The sequence below is a fragment of the Rhinoderma darwinii genome, chromosome 6 (genome assembly GCF_050947455.1).
Source record: "Rhinoderma darwinii isolate aRhiDar2 chromosome 6, aRhiDar2.hap1, whole genome shotgun sequence".
Lineage (NCBI taxonomy): Eukaryota > Metazoa > Chordata > Amphibia > Anura > Rhinodermatidae > Rhinoderma > Rhinoderma darwinii.
This window is the reverse complement of record NC_134692.1, coordinates 38,594,353-38,620,887: the sequence shown is the minus strand read 5'-3', so window position 1 is coordinate 38,620,887 and position 26,535 is coordinate 38,594,353. Positions and strand designations below refer to the sequence as shown.

Genomic DNA, 26,535 nt, shown 5'->3' with positions numbered 1-26,535 from the left:
ATCCGGCGTCATCAGCGGTGGAAGTCAGCTGTACTGTACAGCTGACATCCACCTGTAACGGCAGGAACCGGAGCTAGCTCCGATCCCTGCCATTAACCCCTTCGATGCAGCAATCGAAAGCGATTGCTGCATCGTAGCGGTTACAAGCAGATCGCCAGCCCTGACAGGCAATCGGGACTGGCGACTGCTGTTATGGCAACAGGAGACACAATGGTCTCCTGCTCTGCCATTACGGAAGCCGATTTAGGCCCCGCCGGGAGGCGAAGCCTAAACGGCTTGCTGTCAGTGAATGACTGACAGATCTAATACATTGCACTACATAGGTAGTGCAATGTATTAGAAAAAAAAAAATCTGACCGTTGGACCTTCAAGTCCCCTAGTGGGACTTGAGAAAAAGTGTAAAAAAAGTATAAAAAAGTGCAAAAAATAAAAGTTTGAAAACAATAAAAGTTTCAAGTAATCAAATAACACACAATCCCCCTTTTACTCTTATCAAGTCCTTTATTATTGAAAAATAATAATAAACCATATGTATTTGGTATCGCCACGACCGTAACGACCGGAGGTATCAAAATATTATATTATTTATTGCACGCGGTGAACAGCGTAAAAAAAACCCGTAAAAAACGTTACCAGAGTTTCTGTTTTTTAGTCACTTTGCCCTACAAATATTACAATAAAAAGTGATCAAAAAGTCGCACGTATCCAAAAATGGTACCTATAAAAACTATAGCTCGTCCCGCAAAAAACAAGCCCTCATACAACTCCGTCGACAAAAAAATTAAAACGTTATGGTTCTCACAACATGGCGACAGAAAAAATACATTCTTTTTACAAAAGTAATTTTATTGTGCAAAAAGTTGTAAAACATAAAAAAGTTCTATAAATGAGGTATCGCCGGAATCGTACTGACCCGCAGAATAAAGGTAACATGTAGTTTATAATGCGTGGTGAACTCTGTATAAAAAAAAAACAAAAAAAGCTGTGCCAGAATTGCGTTTTTTGGTTTACCTGGCATCCCAAAAAATAGGATAAAAGGTGATCAAAAAGTCACATGTACCCCAAAATGGTACCAATAATAACTACAGCTCGTCCCGCAACAAACCAGCCCTCATACCGCTACGTCTATGAAAAATAAAATTAGTTATGGCTCCAATAAGTCAGGAAATAAAAAAATATGCAGTTGTGCCCGAGGAGAACATTTCTTCTGTTTCAAGAGGCGATTTATCAAGGACCTAAAATTAGGGAACCAGGAAGGGAGGGCCCAATCATATCCGATGGAAGCGACGGTGCCCGTATTATACCAGGATAATACTTTCCCAGCAAAATTCCCCAAACTACAAAGGCGCGGAGTGTGGACCAAAAGGGGGATAAGAAATGACACCATTTATCAGTGCGACACCGGCCTGTGCAGAAAGGATTGCTTCACAGCGTAACACACATCTATGGATTATTTTTATTTTTTTATACCACCTGACTATGCCCCTTATATACTCCGCCCCGCTTACATGTACCCCCACATTATAAAACACCAGCAATACTCAAACAAATATAGTACCAAGCAAAATCCGCTCTCCAAAAGCCAAATGGTGCTCCCTCGGCCCTGAACCCTACAGCGTGCCCAAACAGCAGTTTCCTTCAACATATATGGCACCGTCATACCCGTGAGAACCCTTTTAACAATTTTTGTGGTGTGTGTCTCCAGCGTCATAAGCTGGGCATGACATATTTGCCACTGAATGGCATATCTAGGGAAAAATATAAATTTTTAATTTGCACCATCCGCAGCGCATTCATTTATGGAAAAGACCTGTGGGGTGAAAATGCTCACTACACCCCTTAATAAATGCCTTGAGGGGTGCAGTTCCATAATGGGGTCACTTATCAGGGGTTTCTTTTTATTATTTCACATCTGAGCCTCTGCAGTTGTGAACCAATACTTTGTAAATCGCCAAATTAGGCCTCCACTCCGCATGGTACTCTTCACTTCTGAGCCCTGTCATATGTCCAGACAAAAGATTAGGGCCACATGTAGGGTGTTTCTAAAACCGGGAAACACCGCATAATAATTAGAGAGCTGTCTTGTTATGGTGGCACAAGCCGGGCACCACATATTGGCATATCTATGGAAAAAAATCCCATTTTCACTCTGCAACATTGAGCGCACACTAATTTCTACAAAACACCTGCAGGGTTAAAATGCTTACTACACCCCTTGGTAAATGCATTGAGGGGTGTAGTTTACAAAATGGGGTCACTTCTGGGGGGTTTCCACTGTTTTGGGCCCACAGGTGCCCAGAAACCAATCCAGCAACATCTGCACTCCAAATGGCGGTCCTTCCCTTCTGAGCCCTGCCGTTTGCCCAAACAGCAGTTTATGACCACATATGGGGTATTGCCGTACTCGGGAGAAATAGCTTTACAAATGTTGGGTTCTTTTTTTCCTTTATTTGTTGAGAAAATGAAAAAATTTGCGCTAAAGCTACGTCTTATTGAAGAAAAAGGACTGTTTTTATTTTCACTGCCTAATTCTAATAAATTCTATGAAACATCTGTGGGGTCAAAATGCTCACTACACCCCTAGATGCATTCTTCAAGAGGTGTAGTTTCCTAAATGGAGTCCCTTTTTGGGCGTTTTCATTGTTTTGTCCCCTCAGGGGCTTTGCAAATGTGACCTGGCCTCCGCAAATCATTCTTGCTAAATGTGATCTCAAAAAGTCAAATAGTGCTCTTTCCCTTCTAAGCCCTGCCGTGTGTCCAAACAGCCGTTTATTACCACATGTGGGGTATTGTTTTACTCGGGAGAAATTGCTTTACAAATTTTGTGGTGCTTTTTCTCCTTTAGTCCTTCTGGAAATGAGAAAAAATTAGCTAAACCTACATTTTCTTTGAAAAAATGTAGATTATTATTTTCAGGGCCTACTTCCAATAATTTCTGCAAAAAAACTGTGGTGTCAAATCGCTCACTATACCCCTAGATAATTTCCTCAATGGGTGTTGTTTCCAAAATGGGGTCACTTGTGGGGGGTTTCCACTGTTTTGTCCCCTCAGGGGCTTTGTAAATGTAACATGGCCTCCGCAAACCATTCCTGCTAAATTTGAGTTCCAAAAGCCAAATGGCGCTCTTTCCCTTCTCAGCCTCGCCGTGTGTCCAAACAGCCGTTTATTACCACATGTGGGGTACTGTTTTACTCGGGAGAAATTTCTTTACAAATTTTATGGTGATTTTTCTCCTTTAGTCCTTGTGGAAATGAAAAAAAATTAGCTAAACCTACATTTTATTTGAAAAAATGTAGATTTTCATTTTCACGGCCTACTTCCAATAATTTCTGTAAAAAACCTGTGCGGTGAAAATGCTCACTACACCCCTAGATAATTTCCTTGAGGTGTCTAGTTTCCCAGATGGGGTCACTTTTGGGGGATTTTGACTGTTTTGGCACCGCAAGAGCCCTTCAAACCTGACATGATGCCTAAAATATATTCTAACAAAAATAAGGCCCCAAAATCCACTAGGTGCTCCTTTGCTTCTGAGGCCGGTGTTTCAGTCCAGTAGCACGCTACGGCCACATGTGGGATATTTCCTAAAACTGCAAAAACTGGGCAACAAATATTGAGTTGCATTTCTCTGGTAAAACCTTCTGTGTTATAAAAAAAATTGTATTAAAAATGTATTTCTGCAGAAAAATATGAAATTTGTAAATTTCACCTCTACTTTGCTTTAATTCCTGTGAAATGTTTAAAGGGTTAAGACATTTTCTAAATGCTGTTTTGAATACTTTGAGGGGTGAAGTTTTTAAAATGGGGTGACTTTTTTGGGGTTTCTAATATATAAGGCCCTCAAAACCACTTCACAACTGAACTGGCCCCTGTAAAAATAGCCTTTTGAAATTTTCTTGAAAATGTGAGAAATTGCTGCTAAAGTTCTAAGCCTTGTGAGGTCATAGAAAAATAAAAGGATGTTCAAAAAACGATGCCAATCTAAAGTAGACATATGGGGGATGTTAATTAGCAACAATTTTGTGTATTATAACTGCCTGTCTTACAAGCAGATACATTTAAATTGAGAAAAATGCTAATTTTTGCAATTTTTCGCTAAATTTTGGTGTTTTTCACAATTAAATACTGAACATATCGAGCAAATTTTGCCAGTAACATAAAGTCCAATGTGTCACGAGAAAACAATCTCAGAATCGCTTGGATAGGTGAAAGCATTCCGGAGTTATTACCACATAAAGTGACACATGTCAGATTTGAAAAATGAGGCTCTGTCAGGAAGGTCAAAAGTGGCTAAAGAGGGAAGGGGTTAAAAAACTAAAAATGAAGAAAGAAAAGGACATTAGCTTGGAAGAACGTGTTTTTGTTTTTTTGCTGTATAGCGCACATTGCACGTGTCAAGAAGAATTGAAACGTCTTCAAACTTCTCAATTTACATTTAGAAATTTGGCATATTTAATTAAAATGTTAAAATAGTTAATTACTATAAACCACAGGGGAATAAAGGCTCTTTGCACATTTAGGTTCAGAATTAATTTCTTTTGCTTTTACAGACTTCATTACCTTTTTTAAACTATGTTTTATAGTCTTGTACAAAACACAATTCTTTGGCGTTTTATAATACCCTGCAGACTGCATTTATGGTTGGAAATCATTCAGCAGAAGTCGGGTTGGATTGTGGTAATTCCTCCGTGAGTAAGGCTGCAACCTAATGTGCTGAGGGTGACAATGGGGTTAAAATATTGATATGTATTTCCAGATTTTATATATATATATATATATATATATACTTGTGTTATGAAAAAGTATTTGCCCCTCACCTGATTTCTCCTGTTTTTTGTTAATTTGTCACATTTTAAATGTTTAAGATCTAACTAATTTTAAGATACAACACGAGTATTCACAAAATGCAGCTTTTAAATGGTCATTCTATTTAATGAGGATAAAGATCCATTCAAAACCTGTATCATCCATGTAAAAAAAGAAATTGCCGCCCTAATCCTAATGACTGGTTGTGTCACCGTTCGGCAGTAACCACTGCAATCAAACATTTGCCGTTCGTCTTTCACATCGCTGTGGAGGAGTTTTGATCCACTCTGCTTTACAGAACTGCTTTTCTTCGGCTACGTTGGAGGGCTTTCGAGCATGAACTGCCCCTTTAAAGTCTTGACACTGCATCCCAATGGGATTCAAATCAGGACTTTTTTATTCAGCCACCCCAAAACCGTAATTTTGTTTTTCAAGCAGTTAAGAGGTGGACTTGTGTGCTTAGGATCATTGTCTTGCTGCATAACACAACTGCGCTTGAGTTTTATTTCACAAACTGACGGGCGGACGGTTTTTGATAGAAAGCAGGATACATGGTTCATTCAATCATGACCAGTCGTCCAGGTCCTGCAGAAACAAAGCAACCACAGACCATCACACTACCACCACCATGTTTGACACTTGTGATGTTCTTATGGTAGAATGCAGTTTTAGTTTTATACCAGATGTAACGAGACCCATGTCTCCCAAAAAGTTCCACCTTTTTCTCAACAGTCCACCGAATGTAAAAAGTCTAGATTTATAATTTCATCTAAATTTTTTTGGGCAAATGTGAGACAAGTCTTTGTATTCTTTTTGGTCAGCATTGGTTTGTGCCTTGCAACTTTCCCGTTGGTGTTATTTTAGTCTTTCTTATTATGGAATCGTGTACATTGACCTTGCATCAAGTGGGGCCTGCAGTTCTTTAGAAGTTCATCTGGGTTCTCTTGTGACCTCCTGGATAAGTCGCCGATGCGCTCTTGGTGAAATTTCGGTAGGCTGGCTACTCCTGGGAAGGTTCACCGCTGTTACAAGTTTTCTTTATTTGTGAATAATAGCTCTTAGTGCAGCTGCACACGACAGAGTTCGGGCTGTGAGAAAAACGGTCTGAGTGTCGGCCGCATTTCCCGGCCCGACCGCGGTACCGGTGCCTCCCCACGGAACTGCTGTTCCGTACTGTATCATTTTGTTCGGAACTGCTGTTCCGTAGGGCGGCAGCCTTATTCAAGTAAATGGGCTGAACTGCAATACCAGATGCAGGGGAAGAGGTGCGGTTTATGGAAAAATAATTAGTTTATTAATTTTTTTTTATTTTCCCTTTACGCCAGACAACCTCTCTAAAATCTGAGATTGTGCTAAAGGTTTAGGCGGATTAATTGTGAATTGTAATTGAGAATGCAAACCTCAACTTATAATTATATGTCTATGGTTCTTGGACCATTTTTTGTGTAATGGACACAGACACATTAAAAAGTAAAAAAATAAATAAAATTAATGTAGGTATCGTGTTGTCCTCTTCTATCATGTTATTAAAAAAAAAATCTGTTTAGTTGTTTCTTAGTCATACCTGTTTCTTGTAAGGTTGGGTGATGAGTAATATGACTACTGTTATACCTCCATATAGGTGTTGTCACCGAGCCCTTCAGAAGTCCTAAACATCAAATCTACCTAGTTATTGTTACGTCTTGCTCCCATATCATTGCATAATTAGCCAGCTTTGTCCGCTATATTGATCACTAGCATTTCTACAAATGCAATTTTTTGATCTTTATTTAAATCCAACTTTTTATTGTTTTTTTCAACTTAAATCATGTTTCAATATGAAACCGTCTCAATAGGATTTTGACCATGTGGTAAATGCCCTTTATGTGGTCATGCCAGATATAATGGTTTTTTTTGGGTTTTTTTTTGTGTATATATATTACCAATACAATTTACCTTTTGAATGGATGAACTACATCAATCGGCTCTTTATCTGGTACGCATGACTGACCTGGTGGATGACACATGACTTTACAGCCTTGACAGTCTTTAGCGATCCCTTTATTTTGTTTTGGCACCGAGACGGCAGCATCAGCCAGTTTGTAGCCAGCGTTACACACCACTGAGTCTATTTGCTTCTGACTTGTTTGTACAGCTTTGCTGCTGGATGTTCCTTTAAGAACATGTGCTGTGCTTAACATATTTATTAATGCTGAATTGCTCTCCAAATATAATATCATGTATAATATTAAAAGGCTTGGAGTGCATTGTCATCAATCTATCGCTGCTATGCACAAACCTCCAGCACAATCACATTTTATTGTATTCATTACTGTTAAAAAGTAAAACAAATGGGAAATCCGCCTCTGCACATTTCGCTTCTAGTCTATTGTGCTGCAGCTGTGGAAAGAAAATCTGCTTACTGAAATATTTCAATTTTATTTTTAAACAGAAAGAACTATGCAACATGATACTGGATTGCTGCGCTCAGCAGAGAACCTATGAGAAGTTTTTTGGTTTGCTTGCCGGGGTAAGTCAAATGTTCACTTTTCTTTTGTCACACACAACTTCTTCTTTCGTCACGAGTGGTCAACCTTCCGAATGCTTTTTGCAGCCGTCTGTCTGACATCAGTTGTCATTTATTATTTGATTGTCACAAGTGATTTGTTGTGTGAAATAGCTTTGCATATACTGTCTAAAGAAAGCATTGCATGGGTGTATTCACCCTGCGACTGTCCCGTTTTATCCGAATAGAGCTTGCAGGAATCCATGTCCTTGCCTCTCAAACAATACCAGAGGAATGGAACGGATTTGAAGTCGAAGAAATTTCTACAACAAATCCGCCGCGTGTGAATTCACCTCAATACTGCTCAGTTGTTAAAGATAGTGGTCGTACGGGAATCTAAGGACAAATTAAGTAGATTCTCTACTTTAGGCCTCGTGCAAATCGCACCCAAACTTCCTTGCGTCTTCATAATAGAGCTGCACGGACTCCACGTGCTGCCATAAGAAGCTTTCTCTTCTTTGTGGCGTCTGTCAGACCAGTATATGTCGGTATACCTTTTTTATTCAAATCTATAGAAAAGTGTAGACTACTACGCTTCTCTATACAGAGGCATCCCGCCAAAGGATGTATGGTCACGCCTTATGTTTTTTTAACTTGAGATCCTATTGGCAACATGCCGCTATATGCCTATACTGTGACATACATAGCAGCCTTCTGTCGGAGGTATACGTCGGGAAATCCTCACGGTCTATACCGCAGATAGAAGGCTCAAACGTAACGTGAATAGAGCCATATTCTCCCCTAAAAACCATTCTTTTATGGAGAATACATGCGTGATACTGTTTTTTTCGGATTTGTACGTACTCAGGGCAAAAAAAACTTGTAAACTTTCTGAGCCATACAGAAATTCAGTGGAGCCCCAAGCACCCTTTTGGGTTACGTATGATGGGTCTGTGCAACATGAGGCGTGTGCGAAGACATGCGCGCAAGTCGATTCTCAGATCCTTAAAGAGGCTCTGTCACCACATTATAAGTGCCTTATCTCCTACATAATCTGATCGGCGCTGGAATGTAGATAACAGCAGTGGTTTTTATTTTGAAAAACGATCATTTTTTAGCAAGTTATGAGCTAGTTTAGATTTATGCTAATGAGTTTCTCAATGGACAGCTGGGCGTGTTTTACTTTTTACCAACTGGGTGTTGTACAGAGGATTGTATGACGCTGACCAATCAGTGACCAATCAGTGTCCTGCACTTCTCATTGTGCCAGCCCAGCATGATCCACAGCACAGTGTGATTGTGCAGTGAAAGAAGCTGGGCTGGAACAATGAAGTGTATGACGCTGATTGGTCACTGATTGGTCAGCGTCATACAATCCTCTGTACAACACCCAGTTGGTAAAAAGTAAAAACACGCCCAGCTGTCCATTGAGAAACTCATTAGCATAAATCTAAACTAGCTCATAACTTGCTCAAAAATGATCGTTTTTCAAAATAAAAACCACTGTTATTATCTACATTACAGCGCCGATCAGATTATGTAGGAGACAGGACACTTATAATCTGGTGACAGAGCCTCTTTAAGTGAGGTCTAAAAAAAATGTGCCTACCCTGTAAGAAACTGTGGTCATAACTACTTCCTGTTACCCTCTAGGTATGGGGCGAAGTCTTATGGCAGGCCGCCGGGGTTTCAAAAGTATAATCTTGAATTAGTGGTGAGACAACCCCTTTTAATACGAAACCGGAAATCCCCTTTAAGGTCCAATAAAAAGAATTGAATCGAACATATAAATATGAATCGAACATATAGATATTGCAGATTCTAACATCCGTTACACATATGTATGTAATTGATCATGGGGAAGACTTTCTGGAATGGCTTCTTTAAGATGGTAGTTTCTGATTAACTGTACAGCATAAGATCTATTTTAAGTTTGGTGTCCCTTTAAACCACCATCTCTAAAATGTATATATCTTTTTCTTCCTTGTCTATTGTGTAATTGTGACTATTTTACTTTGTCTTCTAGCGTTTCTGTTTGTTAAGGAAGGAATACATGGAGTCTTTTGAAGGTATTTTCAGAGAGCAGTATGAAACTATTCACCGCCTGGAAACGAACAAACTGCGAAATGTTGCAAAGATGTTTGCCCATCTCCTCTACACCGATTCTATTCCTTGGAGTGTAAGTGACTGTGGCTTTGCTGGTTTTAAATTCTTTTCAATTGCTTGCGGTCTAAGATTTCGGCTTTATTTTACTATTAAATGTATTCCTTGTGCATTTTTGCACATGGAAGTCTTTTGTCCTTTGCCTCATCATATAATGTTCCTGCTCACTGGCCAGAATCTTTCCTATGTAGGAAGATTAATTATAAGTCTGTTCTGCAGCTAGCTTTCAAAAAGAGCTTTTTAAGAGGAACTGTTTGCTCTTGAAGTCGATTTGTCCTGCCCAAAAGCTCACAATAAGCTACAAATTCACACGTTTCCGATCAACCCAAACGGCATCTTTTACTGTATTATATTTACAAGTAGATTATTCTTTGAGTCATTTGCTGGAAACAGATTAGATTTTATTATACATAATTTCAGTGTATTATTCTAAATGAGCATGGCATGTGACCACAGGTTCAACTATAGATATTCAATTGGCACTTCCATCTTCCAGAACTACTCTTGGTGTTCACCACATGCACAATGCTATGGGCAACAGTCATTTGATACATGAGGCCGAAAGTGTTTAACAGAAATACCTACATTGTAATCCGACTAGGCAAATTTTATCAGTTTAAATCCATGTGATTAAGTCTACTTTATGGCACTGTAAAATAGTTATTGCGACGACCGGGCCACAATCTTATTATTGTTGGGGGCGACTTAGCTTGATTGCAAGAATTCTAACCACCTCGGTACTCTTGCGATTGTTGCACAACTTTTTCTCTATAGAGCGAGAAAATGAGGTGGCATGATGGTCGCAGTAATTATCGATTATTGTACAAGCGCTGGTATAACAGTGGGCTTCACTGGACTAGTGTCACCCACTATTACTACCTCGAACAATCTTCTTTGCTCCTAAGTGTATGTGTGCACGTTGTAATTCATGACACCATAGTGTAATAAAAGTAATATTTATTAATACAAATCACATTTAGATAAAATACAAAGAACACCGTAAATGTTCACAGTATAGTATCCGTATACCCCAATACACAGAAGTTAATATGTATCGAGTATACTCACACTATACGTGTCACAGTATAAGTACAGTATAAGTACAATATGTTACAATACTATACTAAAACCTACCCAATTAACTAACATACATACAAGATACAGTTCACTCATGCTTCTGAGACACACACCCACCTGGCTCTAACTGTCCCTGTTACTAGTGGGTTAAATAACAGGTGAAATCTGTAGACCAGGGGTTATGGGGAGAGGGGGAGGGTACTTAGCGGTGCATGGGGTCCTTGGTAGGTGTGCAGGGAGCCAGGAGGTCTGTTGGTCTGCGGTGGGGAGCAGGAAACGAGAGGGAAGTGTAGGATTGTGGCCCCTCTTTTACCCGGTCTGTGCACTTACCTATGACATCACATACTCATGCACATGCAAGGGGGGAGGGGGCAGGCCTAGAGAACTTCCTGTGTCGTGGGATACAATACAGGATTTACTCATATGTACAAAGGATATAAATATATAAAACACTTCCCTTTACTATTATTATGACAAAACGTAGCTGTGGAGCCCTAGCCTACATAAAATCTGTCTCCAGGACTGCCCCCACTAATTGTCCCCCGGAAATTCCATTTAGACCAGGGAACCTTATTCCTTAGAACAGAGGTCTTCCTGTTTCTAAGGCGTCACTGCTGCATGGATGTGTGTCCACCCTGCTGAACGTCTGAGAATGCTAAAAGATGGCAGTAGCGTATATGGTTAGTTATTTTTGCGCCCCCTTCTGGAAGATAAATCGTTGTAACACTGGTATAATTTCATGCCACTGCTTAGGAAGAAAATTAGTGACGGTATAGAGGGTCGGGTAGGATTTCTCGATAGAGATACCTGCAATAGCTTGTTAATTTAGGGTAGCAGGAAAGCTGTAGTGTATTGAGCTATTCCATGTCTGGCTTTTTTAATTAGCAGTTCCTTCCCTTAAGATGGCCAAAAGCGGAGGGTCCGCCCTTGAAACAGTGACCCCAAGCGACTACGGGAACCTAGACCCTGAGTTTGCTGTGTTCGTAAGCCCAGGATCACACATGCAGAATTTATGCAGTTTTTGTTGCCAAAAGGAAGGACGAGTATAAAGAAAAAACCGCACGTAATACGCATCGTGTGCATTGAGCCTAAATATTCTTAAAATCAGATTCTTAGCAAGGGTATCCTAGTCAGTGGATGTCTTTTTCTGGTCACTTTGGAATCATTTGGAGACATCATTTTAGTATTTAGAGGAGTTATATAAGTGCTGCATTTCTTTTGACCACTAACTGAAACGTAATCCGCTGTCATGAATATTTTACAGTACATTGTGCGTCAAAAATAAATCATAGCGGAATAATGCATCAGTTACCAGTGTTACATTTAAACAATTTTGTATAATTCTCTGTTATTATGCTCGGACTAAAAGGTCGGCTTTTAAATGCATTGTCATACTAATATGCATAGAACTTTACCTGGTTTTATTTATCGTAGTCTGTGCCTTTTAGCTCTCCTCATGTCTGTTTTGGTCAATACTTGCCTTCCCCATAAGATGACATTTCTGGGTTGTCTTTTCTTAGAACTCTGTGTTCTGTTCCTCTGTTATTTCTCCTGGAAATGTATAAATAAATTGACAACTAGGCGTTACCATTGCCCTGGTGAATGGGGCGTGTGCCTACACTCTCTGACACTGTCCAATCAGTGCTTACAGACGATTTATGTAAAAAAAATTGTATTTTTCTAACATTTTCTCCTTTTAAAGGTAATAAAATGTCAGAATATGACATTTGAAACCATTTTTTTTTATTCTACACATTTTTTTAAATTTGTTTTTATTTTTTTATCTGCCTACATTAAAAAAAAAAAAAAAAACTTGAAATATTGCAGTTTTCACACTGGCCACTAGAGTAGTCACAATAAACTGATCTTTCCTGTTCTCGGTAGCTCACTTGTCAGCTTTGCTGTATGTGCAGGCACAGGATGAGGAGAATCGTTTAATCGTCATAAGAGGGTGGGCAAGTTAACCCCTTAAGGACGCAGCCTAGTTTGGGCCTTAAGGCTCAGAGCCCATTTTTCAAATCTGACATATTTCACTTTATGTGGTAATAACGTCGGAATGCTTAAACCTATCCAAGCGATTCTGAGATTGTTTTCTCGTGACACTTTGGGCTTCATGTTCGTGGTAAAATTTGGTCGATATATTCAGTCTTTATTTGTGAAAAATTGCAAAATTTAGAGAAAATTTACAAAAAATAGCATTTTTCAGAATTTAAATGCATCTGCTTGAAAAACAGACGGTTATACCACCCAAAATAGTTACTAGTTCACATTTCCCATATGTCTACTTTAGATTGGCATCGTTTTTTGAACATTCTTTTATTTTTCTTGGACGTTACAAGGCTTAGAACATAAACAGCAATTTCTCATATTCTTAAGAAAATTTCAAAAGCCTTTTTTTGAAGGTGCCAGTTCAGTTCTGAAGTGGATTTGAGGGGCCTATGTATTAGAAACCCCCATAAAACACCCCATTTTAAAAACTAGACCCCTCAAAGTATTCAAAACAGCATATAGAAAGTTTTTTAACCCTTCAGGCATTTCACAGGAATTAAAGCAAAGTGGAAATTAAATTTGCAAATTTCATTTTTTCTGCTGAATTTCAATTTTATTCAATTTTTTTTTAGTAACAGAGAAGGTTTTACCAGAGAAACACTACTAAATATGTATTGTCCAGATTCTGCAGTTTTTAGAAATGTCCCACATGTGGCCCTACTGCGCTCGTGGACTAAAACACAAGCCCTAGAAGCAAAGAAGCACCTAGTGCATTTTGAGGCCTCTTTTTTATTAGAATATATTTTAGGCAGCATGCCAGGTTTGAAGAGGCGTTGAGGTATCAAAACAATGGAAACCCACCAGAAGTGACCCCATTTTGGAAACTACACCCCTCAAGGAATTCATTTATGGTTTTTGTTATCATTTTGACCGCACAGTTTTTTCACAGCACCTATTTGAATTGGGCTGTGAAATGAAAAAAATGATATTTTTTCCAATAAGATGTCATTTTTGATCAAAATTTCTTATTTTCACAAGGAACAACATACCCCATTTTGTTGCCCAATTTGTCCTTAGTGCGGCAATACCCCATTTGTGGTGATAAACTGCCCTTTGGGCCCATGGGAGGGCTCAGAAGGAAAGGACCACCATTTGGCCTACTGGAGCTTTTCTGGTGCTAAGTCATGTGTGCAGAAGCCCCTGAGGTACCAGTACAGTTGAAACCCCCGAGAAGTGACCCCATTTTAAAAACTACACCCCTTAAGACATTCATCTAGAGGTGTAGTGAGCATTTTGACCCCACAGGTACTGTGTAAAAGATAATGCGCAGCAGATGGTGCAGTGTGAGATTTGCAATTTTATATATGTATATGCCATTTCAGTGTCCAATATAGTGTGCCCAGCATGCGCCACCGGAGATATACACCCCTTAAATTGTAATGTGGGTTCTCCTGGGTACGACAATACCCTACATGTGGCTGTTATCAGCTGCCTGGGCATACGGCAGGGCTCAGAAGGGAAAGATGAGGGGGGTAAGCTGTGCGGAGTGCATCAGGGTAAATTGAAAATCAAGGGATGTATGATACATTTTAAAACAATCTTTTATACAGAGCCCTGGTTTTTCGGGACACGTGTCACATTGGTATATTGTGTTCTTCCTTATCCCCCTCTTATAGCAGACTCTGCACCTCTTTTGACTCTTTCCCTTTCCACCGGTTTGGGGACCTTCTCCTGGAAAGTGTTGCCCTGGTACGATGCGCCCCCCCTTCCTGGTCCCTAAAGATTAGATCTTGAAATTCCAGGAAAGTTCCCCTCTGGCCTGCACATCGACGTAGCACATACGCATTGTACAAAGCCTTCTGTATGATGTGCCCGGCCAGCTTCTTATACTACACCGCATGGCGCTTCAGGGCTTGATCTGACAAGTGCACCCCTCCCATGTACCTATTGTAGTCCAGGATGCAGTCTGGTTTGGGGGTGGCCTTTCCTTCATATATCCTAAATCTGTAGGTATACCCTGATGCACTCTCGCACAGCTTATACATCTTCACGCCATACCTTGCCCTCTTACCTGGCAGGTACTGGCGGAATTGAACCCTCCCTTTAAAATGTACCAGGGACTCATCAATAGAAAAACACTTCTCGGGGGTGTATGCTTGGGAAAACCGGGCACTGGAACGGTCTAATAGGGGTCTCCGTTTATACAAACGGTCAAAACTGGGGTCATCTCGGAGTGGGCACGGCTCATTATCAGTATAATGTAAGAAGCGAAGTATTGCCTCATTTATTTATTTTTTTAGGTTCCAGTTCATTTCTGAAGTTGCTTTGAGGGGCCCATATATTAGAAACCCCTATCAAACACCCCATTTTAGAAACTAGACCCCTCAAAGTATTCACAACAGCATTTAGAAAGTTTATGAACCCTTTAGGTGTTTCACAGAAATTTAGAGCAAAGTAGAGGTGAAATTTACTCTTTTTATACCATTTTTTTTATAACACAAAAGGATTTATCAGAGAAACGCAACTCAATACTTATTGCCCAGATTCTGCAGTTTAGAGAAATATCCCACATGTTGCCCTCGGGCGGTAATGGACTGAAGCACCGGCCTCCAAAGCAAAGGAGCACCTAGCGGATTTTGAGCCCTCTTTTTTATTAGGCACCATGTCCGGTTTGAAGAGGTCTTGTGGTGCCAAAACATTGGAAACCCCCCAAAAGTGACCCCAATTTGGAAACTAGACCCCTTGAGGAATCCATTGTAGTTTTCATGGGGTGGATGCGGCTTTTTGATCAGTTTTTATTCCATTTTTAGGTGGCATGGTGACTAAAAAACAGCAATTCTACTATTGTTTTTGTATACTTTTTTTTTTACAGCGTTCACCGTGCGCTATAAATGATATATTAACTTTATTCTGCGGGGCGATACGATCACGGCGATACCAGATGTTTATAGTTTTTTTTTATGTCTTATGGCGTTTGCACAATAAAATACGTTTTGTAAACAATCATTCACTTTTTGTGTTACCTTATTCTAAGAGCCATAATGTTTTTATTTTTCAATCAATAAAGCCGTGCGAGGACTTATTTTTTGCGTAACGAACTGTATTTTCCATCAGTACCATTTTTAGGTACATGCGACTTTTTGATCTCTTTTTATTCCATTTTTTGGGAGGTGAAGTGACCAAACAATTGTGATTGTGGTACGGTTTATTAATATTTTTTTTTACGGCGTTCACCGTGCGGGATAAATAACAAAATAATTTTGTAGTTCAGGCCGTTACGGACGCGGCGATACCAATTATGTATAGTTTATTTGTTTGTTTATATATTTTTATTAATAATAAAGGCCTGATAAGGGAAAAAGGGGGACTTTTACTTTTATTACTTTTAAAACTTTTATTTTCTTATTTTTACACATCTTTTTTTAACTTTTTTTTTACTTTATTACTTTGTCCCACTAGGGGACATGAGGGCAGGAGGCCCTGATCGCTATTCTAATACACTGCACTACATGCGTAGTGCAGTGTATTAGAACTGTCAGCTACTCACTGACAGCAAGCATAGTGGGTCCTGACGTTGTCAGGACCCACTAGGCTTCCGTCTATGGCATAGCCGGACGCCATTGTTTGGTGTCCGGTTGCCATAGTCACCATCGCCGGCCGCTATCGTGTAGCAGGCCGGCGATGGCAGCTTAACCCCTAAAAAGCCGCGATCTCTATAGAACGCGGCTTTTAAGGGGTTAATCAGCGGGGACACAGCGATCGGTCCCCGCTGTAGGAGCTGTGACAGCTGCTGAACAAGACAGCAGCGTCACAGCTCCTGTATGTGTCGGGAGGACGGCCGAAACGGCCGTTACTCCCGAGACGTACTATTACGGCATGGAGCGCGAACGATACAGCTGCCATGACGTAATAGTACGTCAAGGAGCGGGAAGGGGTTAATGGCAGCTCTGTTGTATTAAATATGTAAATAAGGTAGGATGGCAACACTATACACCGATAAGGCTTGGTATGCATCTCCCCTAGTCTCTGCGGGAAGGGATAATACTCCATTACTTTCCCGAGACCGTAAAAATCGATTTATTTCAGCCACCATAAAGCGTGCACACGCTGCTGTTCTAACTACACAAGAACTACAGTAAGAAACGGGGTCCCCAATATGGCTTCTTTAAGATGGAAGCATTTACAAATAAAAAAATCAATATCTACAACATAAAAAAAGACTAAACACTATTTATTATCTATATACGTTAATGAAACTAAAATTAAATGCATAATCTATCCCTTTAAACTTATTTTACAGCTTTTTGTATTGTAGGTTCTGGAGTGCATAAATCTTAGCGAAGAAACCACAACATCGTCTAGTAGAATATTTGTGAAAATATTCTTCCAGGAACTTTGTGAATATATGGGGCTCCCAAAGCTCAATGCCAGGCTGAAGGATATGTAAGTATTTCTAATTCTGATGCACCCGCCCTGTAGAATATTTGAGAGGATCATTGAATCTGAAATACAGGCAACTCCTATATGAAAATGTACGTTTTTTGTTTTTTTACTTGGCCTTCATCTGAAACAGTCGGTACAAGACATTCGGTGCTTTAAAGTGTTTGTCCATGATTAGGCTCACGTTTGCGTTACAAATTCCGTCAGCCTTGACGGGAAGAATAACGCTGCATGTAACGCTCTTTTTCGCATCAAAATGACGGAACCCAACGTAAGATGGATCTGGCACTGCATCGTCTTTTGTTATAAATTGAAGCCATGACCCAGGTGTGAACAGAGCATTCGAAAGAAGGGCAGTCAAGAATGGTATTGTCACAAAGGACTATCGGGCGGCAGACATTTGTTGTATACTTCCACATGTCGTTTTTAAATTCCTTACGGACAAGCGTCTGCTCAGGACACAAGCGCGTGCACTTTTTTTGCACCGAGGAGTCGTTTACTTGTATGAGATGTATGAATAGTTTTGCCTTTTTTACTAATGATTTACTGTTCATTGGTTTCATCTGTTCAGGACCCTACAGCCATTCTTTGAGGGATTACTACCTATGGACAATCCAAAAAATACTCGCTTTGCTATCAACTTTTTTACTTCGATTGGTCTTGGAGGATTAACGTAAGACCAAATTTGAATTCCTTTTATAAACCTATAAGTAATAGCCTATATATTCTTTAAACGAATGCCTATTTCATGTGTACACACAGGGATGAACTGCGTGAGCATTTGAAGAATGCGCCAAAAATTATTATGACCCAGAAGCAGAATGTGGAATCATCAGACTCTTCATCTTCAGAGTCATCATCCTCCTCTTCAGAGTCTTCCTCAGACTCCAGTGAATCCTCCAGCAGTGACTCCGGTACTTACATATTTCTTTGTAATCTTCCTTGGTTGAAAGTAGTATAGACACGTTCATGTTCACACAAGAATTATTGGGATTGAGGTTGTTGTAGAGCTATTTCTCAGTTATGTAACAGGGTTTATAAAGAAGATTAGACCGTTCTACAGAAAGGATACTTCGTAGGATAGAGAGGCAGACATCAATAGACATGACGGCTTGTGATACTATGAAAAAAACTGTCATTTATTTAAAGGGGTTGTCCCAATTGGCTAACCCCTGTCCGTATGCTGGGTTAGCACATGGCAAGAGCGGAGAGCTCTAGAAGAGTTGCATCTGCTCTGATGAACGTAGATTGAATATGTATTATGTGGTCACCCATTCATCTGAATTGGTTTTGTGCAATTTTTAATACATATCCTCTGCAGGGGCTGTTGCAAGAGAATTATATTTGGCTGCCCTCTGCGTGATCGGCTGATTTTTATCAGTTATTCTATCATCTAAAAACGGATTATATAACGCAAGTGTTAACTTAGTCTTAAGATTTGGCAGTCCGCTAATTGTCATCAATAATACACAAGTTATTTTCATATTTAGCTTTTTTATTTTTAAACATTCTTTTCTTTTTACCCTTCATAAGGCTCACCTGCTATACTATTGCTTAGGCTCTGTTCACATCTGCATCGGAAGCTCCATTCAAAATGCCGGAAAATTAGTTCTTCATGTTGTGCTATTTTTTCCGGCAAAATGTCAGTCACCATGACAGCAACCCAACGGAACCCATTAAAGTCAGTGAGTTCCGTCGGTCATGGTTGGTGTCTGTCATGCAACGGATCTGGCATTTAAGATATTCCCTTTGTTCTGCTCCTATGACAAAGCTGAACAACAGAAACTTGAATGTAGGTGTGAACTCGGCCTTAAACATAGGGTTAACTTTGAACACCATTTAACACCTTATATAGATATAATCTACATACGTTTTTTTTTTATATTTTGGAAATAAGTATTTTATTTATTTTGTACTGATCATAAGTCATGGCCTCTATTCTATTCAGTTATGTAGGCTTCAGAGCTGAAATCTCCCAGCATTCCCTGCTTTCTGAATGTCTGTACAGTATGAGGGGGGATTCACACGAACGTGATTTGCGTCCGGGCAGCCCGCGTGGTTTTCACGCGGGTCGCACGGACCTATGCAAGTCTTTGGGGCAGTGCACACTGTCCGTGAGTTTTGCGCAGCGTGAGTCCGCTGCGTAAAACTCACGACATGTTCTATACTTCAGCGTTTTTCGCGCATCACGCACCCATTGAAGTCAATGGGTGCTTGAAAATCACGAGCACCACATGGAAGCACTTCCGTGGGACGCGCGTGATTCGCGCAACATCAGTAAAAGGATGAATGTAAACAGAAAAGTACCACGTGCTTTTGTGTTTACAAACATCCAAACGGAGTGTCATAATGATGGCGGCTGCGCAAAAAGCATGCAGCCGCGCACCATATGAACAGGGCACACGGAGCTGTCACGCTGCTGCCACACGCGCAGAACGTAGCGTTTTTTTCGCGCGCAAAACTCACGTTCGTGTGAATCCGCCCTTAGTCTGCGTAGAGTAGAGATATTCTGTTAGTGGTGTGTCTGTAGAAAAATGCTTGGTAACGGTTTCCAATATCAACCAGTATTATAAATGCAGCTTCGGACCACAATGAATAGTGTAAATTACGAACTTGCAAGATAAATAATGCTGTGAAGTTTTTATTTTGTGTTTTTCTAAAAAAAAAAAAAAAAGTATTCTGCTTTTTTATGTAGATTTTGTATCTATATATAACCTGTAAAATGGTGTTTAGAGGTAAATATACGTTTTAAAGTTTCCATAGTAAGGACCTTAATTTGACAAATCCAATCGTAATTTAGCAGTCACATTGGGCACTGAAAGGAGGAGGATATCTGCCAATGTATGTACTTTGGGACATTTATTTTGATTGGCATGTAATACCGTAGTACTTAAAGCATTCGTTATTATCATTGGTTCAATGCAAACACAAAATTGATCTATGATTTTAACCATTTTCATTAGTAAAATGTTTTAGATTTGCACAAAATATCCGCAAGAAATCTTGTCTACCTTATGTGAAAGCATTTAATAGGGAATCTTTTTTAGGCCTCCTTCTCACACACACATTTTCCTGCAATTTTTTTAAATCTTGTAAAAAAGCGGTATAAATTTCAAGCGTTTTTCATAGCGTGTTTGATCGTGTTTCCATGTCTAAAAAAAAAAAAAGTCACTCACCCAAATAACACTACAAACAGTAGTGTTTTATATTTCACTATAGACTTTAATGTAACATCTGGCTGCAGTGTTTGTGGCCAAGAATAAACACCAGAAAAACTCTGAGGCGAGTTCACGAATACTGTCTAATGTTTAGACCGCATAAACTTAGACCCGGCAGTCTGTATGACAATCTTGGCGCATCTTGCTAGACATGTTAGCCATTTTTATCTTCCTTATATACCCCCTCATGGTTGGCTTAGTTTCCGACAGTTTTTTTGCTGCACCGCAAGACGTTTAAGCCACACCCCTTTCCACTAGGCCACACCCCATTTATGGAAGTGTTTCGTTCGGTACAAACACCTGTTCTTTTTAGTGCCAATCAATAATAATTTGGCGCAACAACCTTCGTAAATCTGCACCAGTGTGTGTGAGGGAATCTGTCTGGTTTTCTTTTTCGTTTTTTTTGTCTCTCTATAGGTTACCTATTCATAGCAGGATAATTAATTTTGAACATGCCTATAATTGGAATATTCCATTTGTTAGAAAATATATTTTTTAGAACCAGTGTGATGTAGCTTATAGTGTGGGGGAAGGGGGTACAAGTGATTGTATTGCAACTGGGCCCTAGAGTGACATTCGGAGGTGCAGAGATGTGGCATATCATGGTAATGGTATGTTAGACTGGTAGAGTGATCCGATACAGTGTAGTCCCTGGTACAGTTCTTGCATTGGGTTGCAGGAGCTCCGGGCTAGGCCCGCTTGTATTTATCCTTTTTATGATAGGCCGACTTACTTTAATGTTAGTATTGCTTTAAGAAGGCGTTCCGTCTTTTGTTTTATGGCTGCATGCATCCTCTATCTCCTTTATAGTTTTGAAATAGATTTTTAAACTCCTAAAACAAAGATCAGATGAACAATTTCTCTTAAATAGCGTTGTTTGTTCCTGCCGCTATGACTTCTCTATTAGGTCCATGCAGTGATAACTTTCCCTGGAGTTCAGTCTCAGCTCATTAAGCTCAGTAAAATAATTAGCTGTTGAAGTTATGTTCTAGTTGGAAATGTAAGCATTAAATTAAAATATGGCCGGGTTGATCAATTTTATTTTCTATTCCCCACACATTTGTACATTGTGCACTACAGCCATTGGTATCCTGAATAAGCTGTGATATCCTAGTGAGTTAATTTTTTTTCTTCTCCTTTTCTCCCCTATGATTACATACACCACCCATTTTAATAAACATTTTTTTTAGTAAGGGGATGGGGTGACCTCTCTGTGTTTCACAGACCTTTAGCTAACTCAATAGGAGTCTGACCGTACAAAAAAAACCTCCCGATCTGTAAAAATTGCAGTGTTGACTAATCTAATGTGGGTTATTGGCACATTGCCTCTACCAGCCATCTAATTTCAAGAAATTATCTTTTGGTAAATATTGGTCTGCAGAAACATTATAGGGGCATTCCCATCTATGGCATATTAACAGAATATTCTATAAGAATTTGATAGATCTGAGTCTCTGCTCTGGGACCTGCATCTACCCTAAGAACAGGGGTTCCCTGACCTTGGCCCCACATGGCGAGAAGGACACATCCAGACGGAGACTCATTGGCAAGGTGGGCTCAGATTACATAAACAGCTGAGCTCGCTGTGCTAGGCTGTGTCCATAACTCTTGTTCACTATTATGGGAGTTACTGAACCAGCATGGCTCATCGAGCTCTTCTGTTTCCATAATCCCAACCACCTTTTCCCAACAGGCGGGCTGGCGGATACTACGTTCTTGAGATTGCCCCTTCTGAAGCAGCTGTTTTGTGTGCTGAAACAATAATGTATATATGGCACATTCATACTCCAGTAGAAATTGCACAACCCTCTGTGTTGCATGACGCTTAAAAAAACGCCAATTTACCTCGTATCCAGGACCTTAATAAGCAATTTTCCTTAAGAATAAAAAGTTACAAACCGTAAAGTTGAGGGGGTTGGATAAAATATATAGAGCTTCTTACATGCAGTAGTTTCAGATTAAAGGAACACTAATCATACAAAATGCACATAAAACAAATATCCAAGCAATTTCCTTCTTCATGTCGTCTTGGTTGTAAGACTGGCTGCAGCTGGAGCCTCTTCATTCTGACCTGTCTGCAGTAGGACACAGATTGTTAAACGCCACCCTATTTGCAAAGCCCAGCTCCTTCAGTCGTTCACCTGACGGAAATCAAAGAGATCGGCAGAAAGTTAACCCGTGTTCTCTGCAGGATTTGTGCAAGGCTGTTTGTTTTAGGAACAAGCAGAAGATGCTTCAGACTGACAGTGTGGGCAAGTTCATCTACTGTTTACTTTCATTTTCTAGGTTGTGTACCGCTTCTATGCAGAGCAATGCTTCTCCATGGTAGCAGACACCAAACAGACCACATGTAGACTGATCCTGTGGGTACATTCCCCTCCAACTGTGCATTTTGTATTATTTTTTTTTGTTAGTCTACTAAATGTATGTTACAAAGTAGAAATGAGTGTGACTGCAGGATCACGCTACACAGGATTTTCTGAAACAATGGAGACTCACAGATATGAATAGGAGCTATAGACCCAGAATGGTAGGACATTTTTAATGAAGACTATTTGCAATGTTACTTCACTTTTTTTTTTATTTTAGATGTGTTGAAGAAAGGAGACAAAAAAAATAAATGTTATTCTAATTATTATTATGCTGTTTTATTTGAATAGAATGCATATGTTCTCCCCCCATTTTCTGTAAGGGCACGGCCAGACGTGGCGGAATTGCTGTGGAATTTCCGCTGCGGACAGTTCGCAGTGGAATTCTCCAGTGGCCGTTTTTTTACATTAGTTTCTATACATTTTTAGGCAAGTTAGTTCAGACGTTGCGGAAAACTCCCCTGCGGACCATAGGCTGCGGTGCGGAATTTTCCCTCCGCAGCATGCACTGTCTGTTGCGGAATTTCACTGCGGATTTCAGCCTTTACAATGCAAAAACTGAAATCTGTGGCAAGTCCGCTGTGTTTTCTGCAACGTCTGAATTACCTGTCAAATATGCAAATGGTGGTGCAGATTCGTTGCGTAATTGACCCAAATCTGCACCAACATTTGCAGCGGAAAAACTCTGCAACGTCTGAACATGCCCTAATACACCATGTGTCCTGTGAACCATATTGGCAGTCATGTAACCTATACAAGCATTGACTATAGTAGAAATGCTGCTGTTTGCACTTTTCCATTGCTGTATTCTAAAAATATTTTTCCTGCGGCATACAGATATTGCCATTAACAGCACTGATCATTTTGAAAAGTGCTTCCTCAGTCTATTTCATAGATCACCGTGACTTTTATACAGATTGTTTAGCGGGCAGATGACAAAACAGCATGAACTTCTGTATTTAGGGGATCTTGCTGATCTGAGATTAATTTGATTTATAACATTAGTGCTGTAGTAGACATAAGGCTCCTTAATGATGATATACTGCGGTGGTATGGGGGAGGGGGGCAGAATGTCTGCGCTGTTGTAAACTGGACGGGAAAGACCATCTAGATTACTGTTTGCCACGGATGGCAATAGTTGAACTTTGAAGAAAACATTATCCTATTGAATATTTACTGGCCTCACATCCACACATTCTCCAGTATAAATATTAATGTGGGTTGGATTCTGAATTCTTGTTGGTCTGAAAATCCATATCTTGCTTTAAATCTGATGGCAGCTTCACAGCATAATGACAAAGCGCTGTAATATTGCTCCATGGCGGTCATTTTTTTGTAAATAATTTGACAAATAGATCTTAAATGCTCAAACTGGAACAATAAAATATATTGATCTGCATGTCGGTCTCCAGCACTCGAAATCCTGCCTCTGTCTCCTGTACACCTATGAAGGAATTTTGTTCTAGTCGCAGGCGACTCCTTCACATGTTCAATGGACATGGGTGCAGTACAAATAGTCATCCGACATGAGGGAATCCTGGGTTAGATAGATGGTTAGCCTCAAAATTATGTGAACTTTTAGCCACTTAAACTTTATACTTTTATATTATATTGCTGGAGTGATATAATTTTTATTTTATTTGCATCGTTGGCTTGTTTTTTACTCTTGTGTCAAACTGCTTCTGACTATCTGGTGCGAACAATCCTCCACGATGTAGCACCATAACGTTCTGAAGGACGTGATGACTGCAAAATGTTATGACCCTCTGTAGCGGATCTGGAGGCTATGCTGTGCCACATTACACAGTCAATTAGCCATTAAGACTTGAAATTCTTTGAGGATAAGGAGATGGTTGTAGGCATTTTTATGTATATATTGTTAATGATTAAAAATACATTGTAGTTGTCGTCTTTACACATGGAATCCTGCATAGAGCCAGCAAATGTTTCTATGTTGATAAAGAATTTATAGCAATCATAATTTGTCTTTTGGTCAGTAACACTACTCTACGTTTGAACATATGCATCCATTTATAAGGTAGGACCATGGATTTTCAGGGATGCAAAATGGTAGCTATCTAGATAAGCTGGCATGAGTAGGAAATATATGTTTAAAGGAAGCCTAAATAAGTATATATTCTTTTAATTTTTTTTTTTAAGTTCAAGGAAGCAAGTTTTTTTTTTTTGTTTTTTTTTTTACATGTTACTGGTTACTTATAGCAACTTTAGAAACTTAAAGTTTAAGGCTTCAATCTTCATACCTTAATCTATTTTCAGACCGCTTAATCTATTTTCATACAGTTTGCAAATTGCTACTAGTTTTCGATTTCTCATGTGTGCGTGTCCTTCCAGTAATACATCCTGGATATGAGGTCTGTGATTCCAGGATGCTGCTGACTTCACCAGCTCTCGTGTCCCAGCACAGCTTCAGTCCTGTACTGTTTTCCCCTTTTACAGCCCACGAGGGATCTCTTCCCTGTACCAACACAAACGCTGCATGTGGGTGATCTATTCCCCCCCCCCCACCCCCCTCTCCTGCAGATTCTGTCTTGGGTTCTCTCCTATCTACAGCCTGTGTAATCTCCCCACCCTCCTCTGCAAGTGGGTGCTTTCCTCCCTCTCTAATACAGCTTGCTCTGCTTTGTACGACCTCCTTTACACCCTTCTGATATCTCTGAGGGTATGTTCACACGGCCTATTTTCAGACGTAACTCGGGCGTTTTTTACGCTTAGAATTACGCCCGAAAAGACTGCTCCAATACGTCTGCAAACATCTGCCCATTGCTTGCAATGGGTCTTACGACGTTCTGTTCAGACGAGGTGTCATTTTATGCGCCGCTGTCAAAGAGCAGCAGGACACTTCTTGGGACGTTTTTGGAGCCGTTTTTTATTGACTCCAATGAAGAACAGCTCCAATTACGTCCGTTAAAGACGCCGTGAAAAACGCGAGTACATGCAAAAACGTCTGGAATTCAGGAGCTGTTTTCGCCTGAAAACAGCTCCGTAATTTCAGACTTATTTTGCGTTGTCGTGTGAACATACCCTCAGGCCTTCTTCAGATGGCTCTGTTCGGTCCGTGATTTATGGACCATGTCGTTCGTATTTCCCGGACCAACGACCGTGCAGGGAGGCAGGGCACTCCTGGCATCATAGATGACTATGATGCTAGGAGTCCCTGCCTCCCTGCGGGAATATTGTCCCGTACTGAGAACATGATTACAGTACGGGACAGTATTCCGGCAGGGACTCCTAGCATTATGGATAACTATGATGCTAAGAGCTCGGCTCCCTGAACTGTGGTCAGCCCTGGAAATACGTCCGGCACATGGTCCGCATGTCACGAACCGAACACGGCCAGACATATATTAGTAATCATAGATCCAATTGCTGTAAGCAACCTAACAGTGATTTACACAACACGTTATCGGCTAAATAAACGCTCATTGCTTGTATCATCTATAAAAAAAGATAGAAAACCAACCCAAGAAAATATGATCGACTAAAGCACAAATGTAGAGAAAAATACAAATAATTCTTTATTGGAATAAAAACATGAGACAAATAAAAATGGAAATAGGGGACGTCTGATCAGTCAAACATGCCAGGTATGGATATTGTGTCCACGTATTATGTTACAGCAATAGAAGTAAATACATGTAATCACATAAGGAACCGTGTCTAGTAAACAACAGCACGGATTCAATCAAGGTGCATCAAATGACAACAGCACAAATAGCAGAGAGGTAAAAAACAGGTGCCGATAGCTATGGTGATTACCAAGTACGTATATACCATCAATAATAATTCAGCTTATCACAAGTAGTTACCAAGGTAATATGCACCAAATAGTGCCAGAGTGTGCTTGAGATCAGAAGATGACCAGCAATGATGAGCATAATGGAGTTATATTTGCTGCACAGGACAGAAGAGATAACAATACATACCAGTGGACATGATGGAAGCAAGGATGAAACGTCCTAACCCGACGCGC

At 40.0% G+C, this 26,535-nt stretch overlaps 1 protein-coding gene across 2 annotated transcripts in view; it reads left to right on the top strand.

Moving 5' to 3' along the window:
* Positions 1-26,535, top strand: part of CWC22 (CWC22 spliceosome associated protein) — a 78,708-nt gene that overhangs the window by 50,428 nt on the left and 1,745 nt on the right. For both annotated transcript variants that reach the window (XM_075831153.1, XM_075831154.1), the window contains 5 exons: positions 7,235-7,312; positions 9,315-9,467; positions 16,833-16,960; positions 17,529-17,630; positions 17,720-17,871. In XM_075831153.1, the coding sequence (XP_075687268.1) occupies positions 7,235-7,312; positions 9,315-9,467; positions 16,833-16,960; positions 17,529-17,630; positions 17,720-17,871 (613 nt within the window). The remainder of the gene's footprint in view (positions 1-7,234; positions 7,313-9,314; positions 9,468-16,832; positions 16,961-17,528; positions 17,631-17,719; positions 17,872-26,535) is intronic.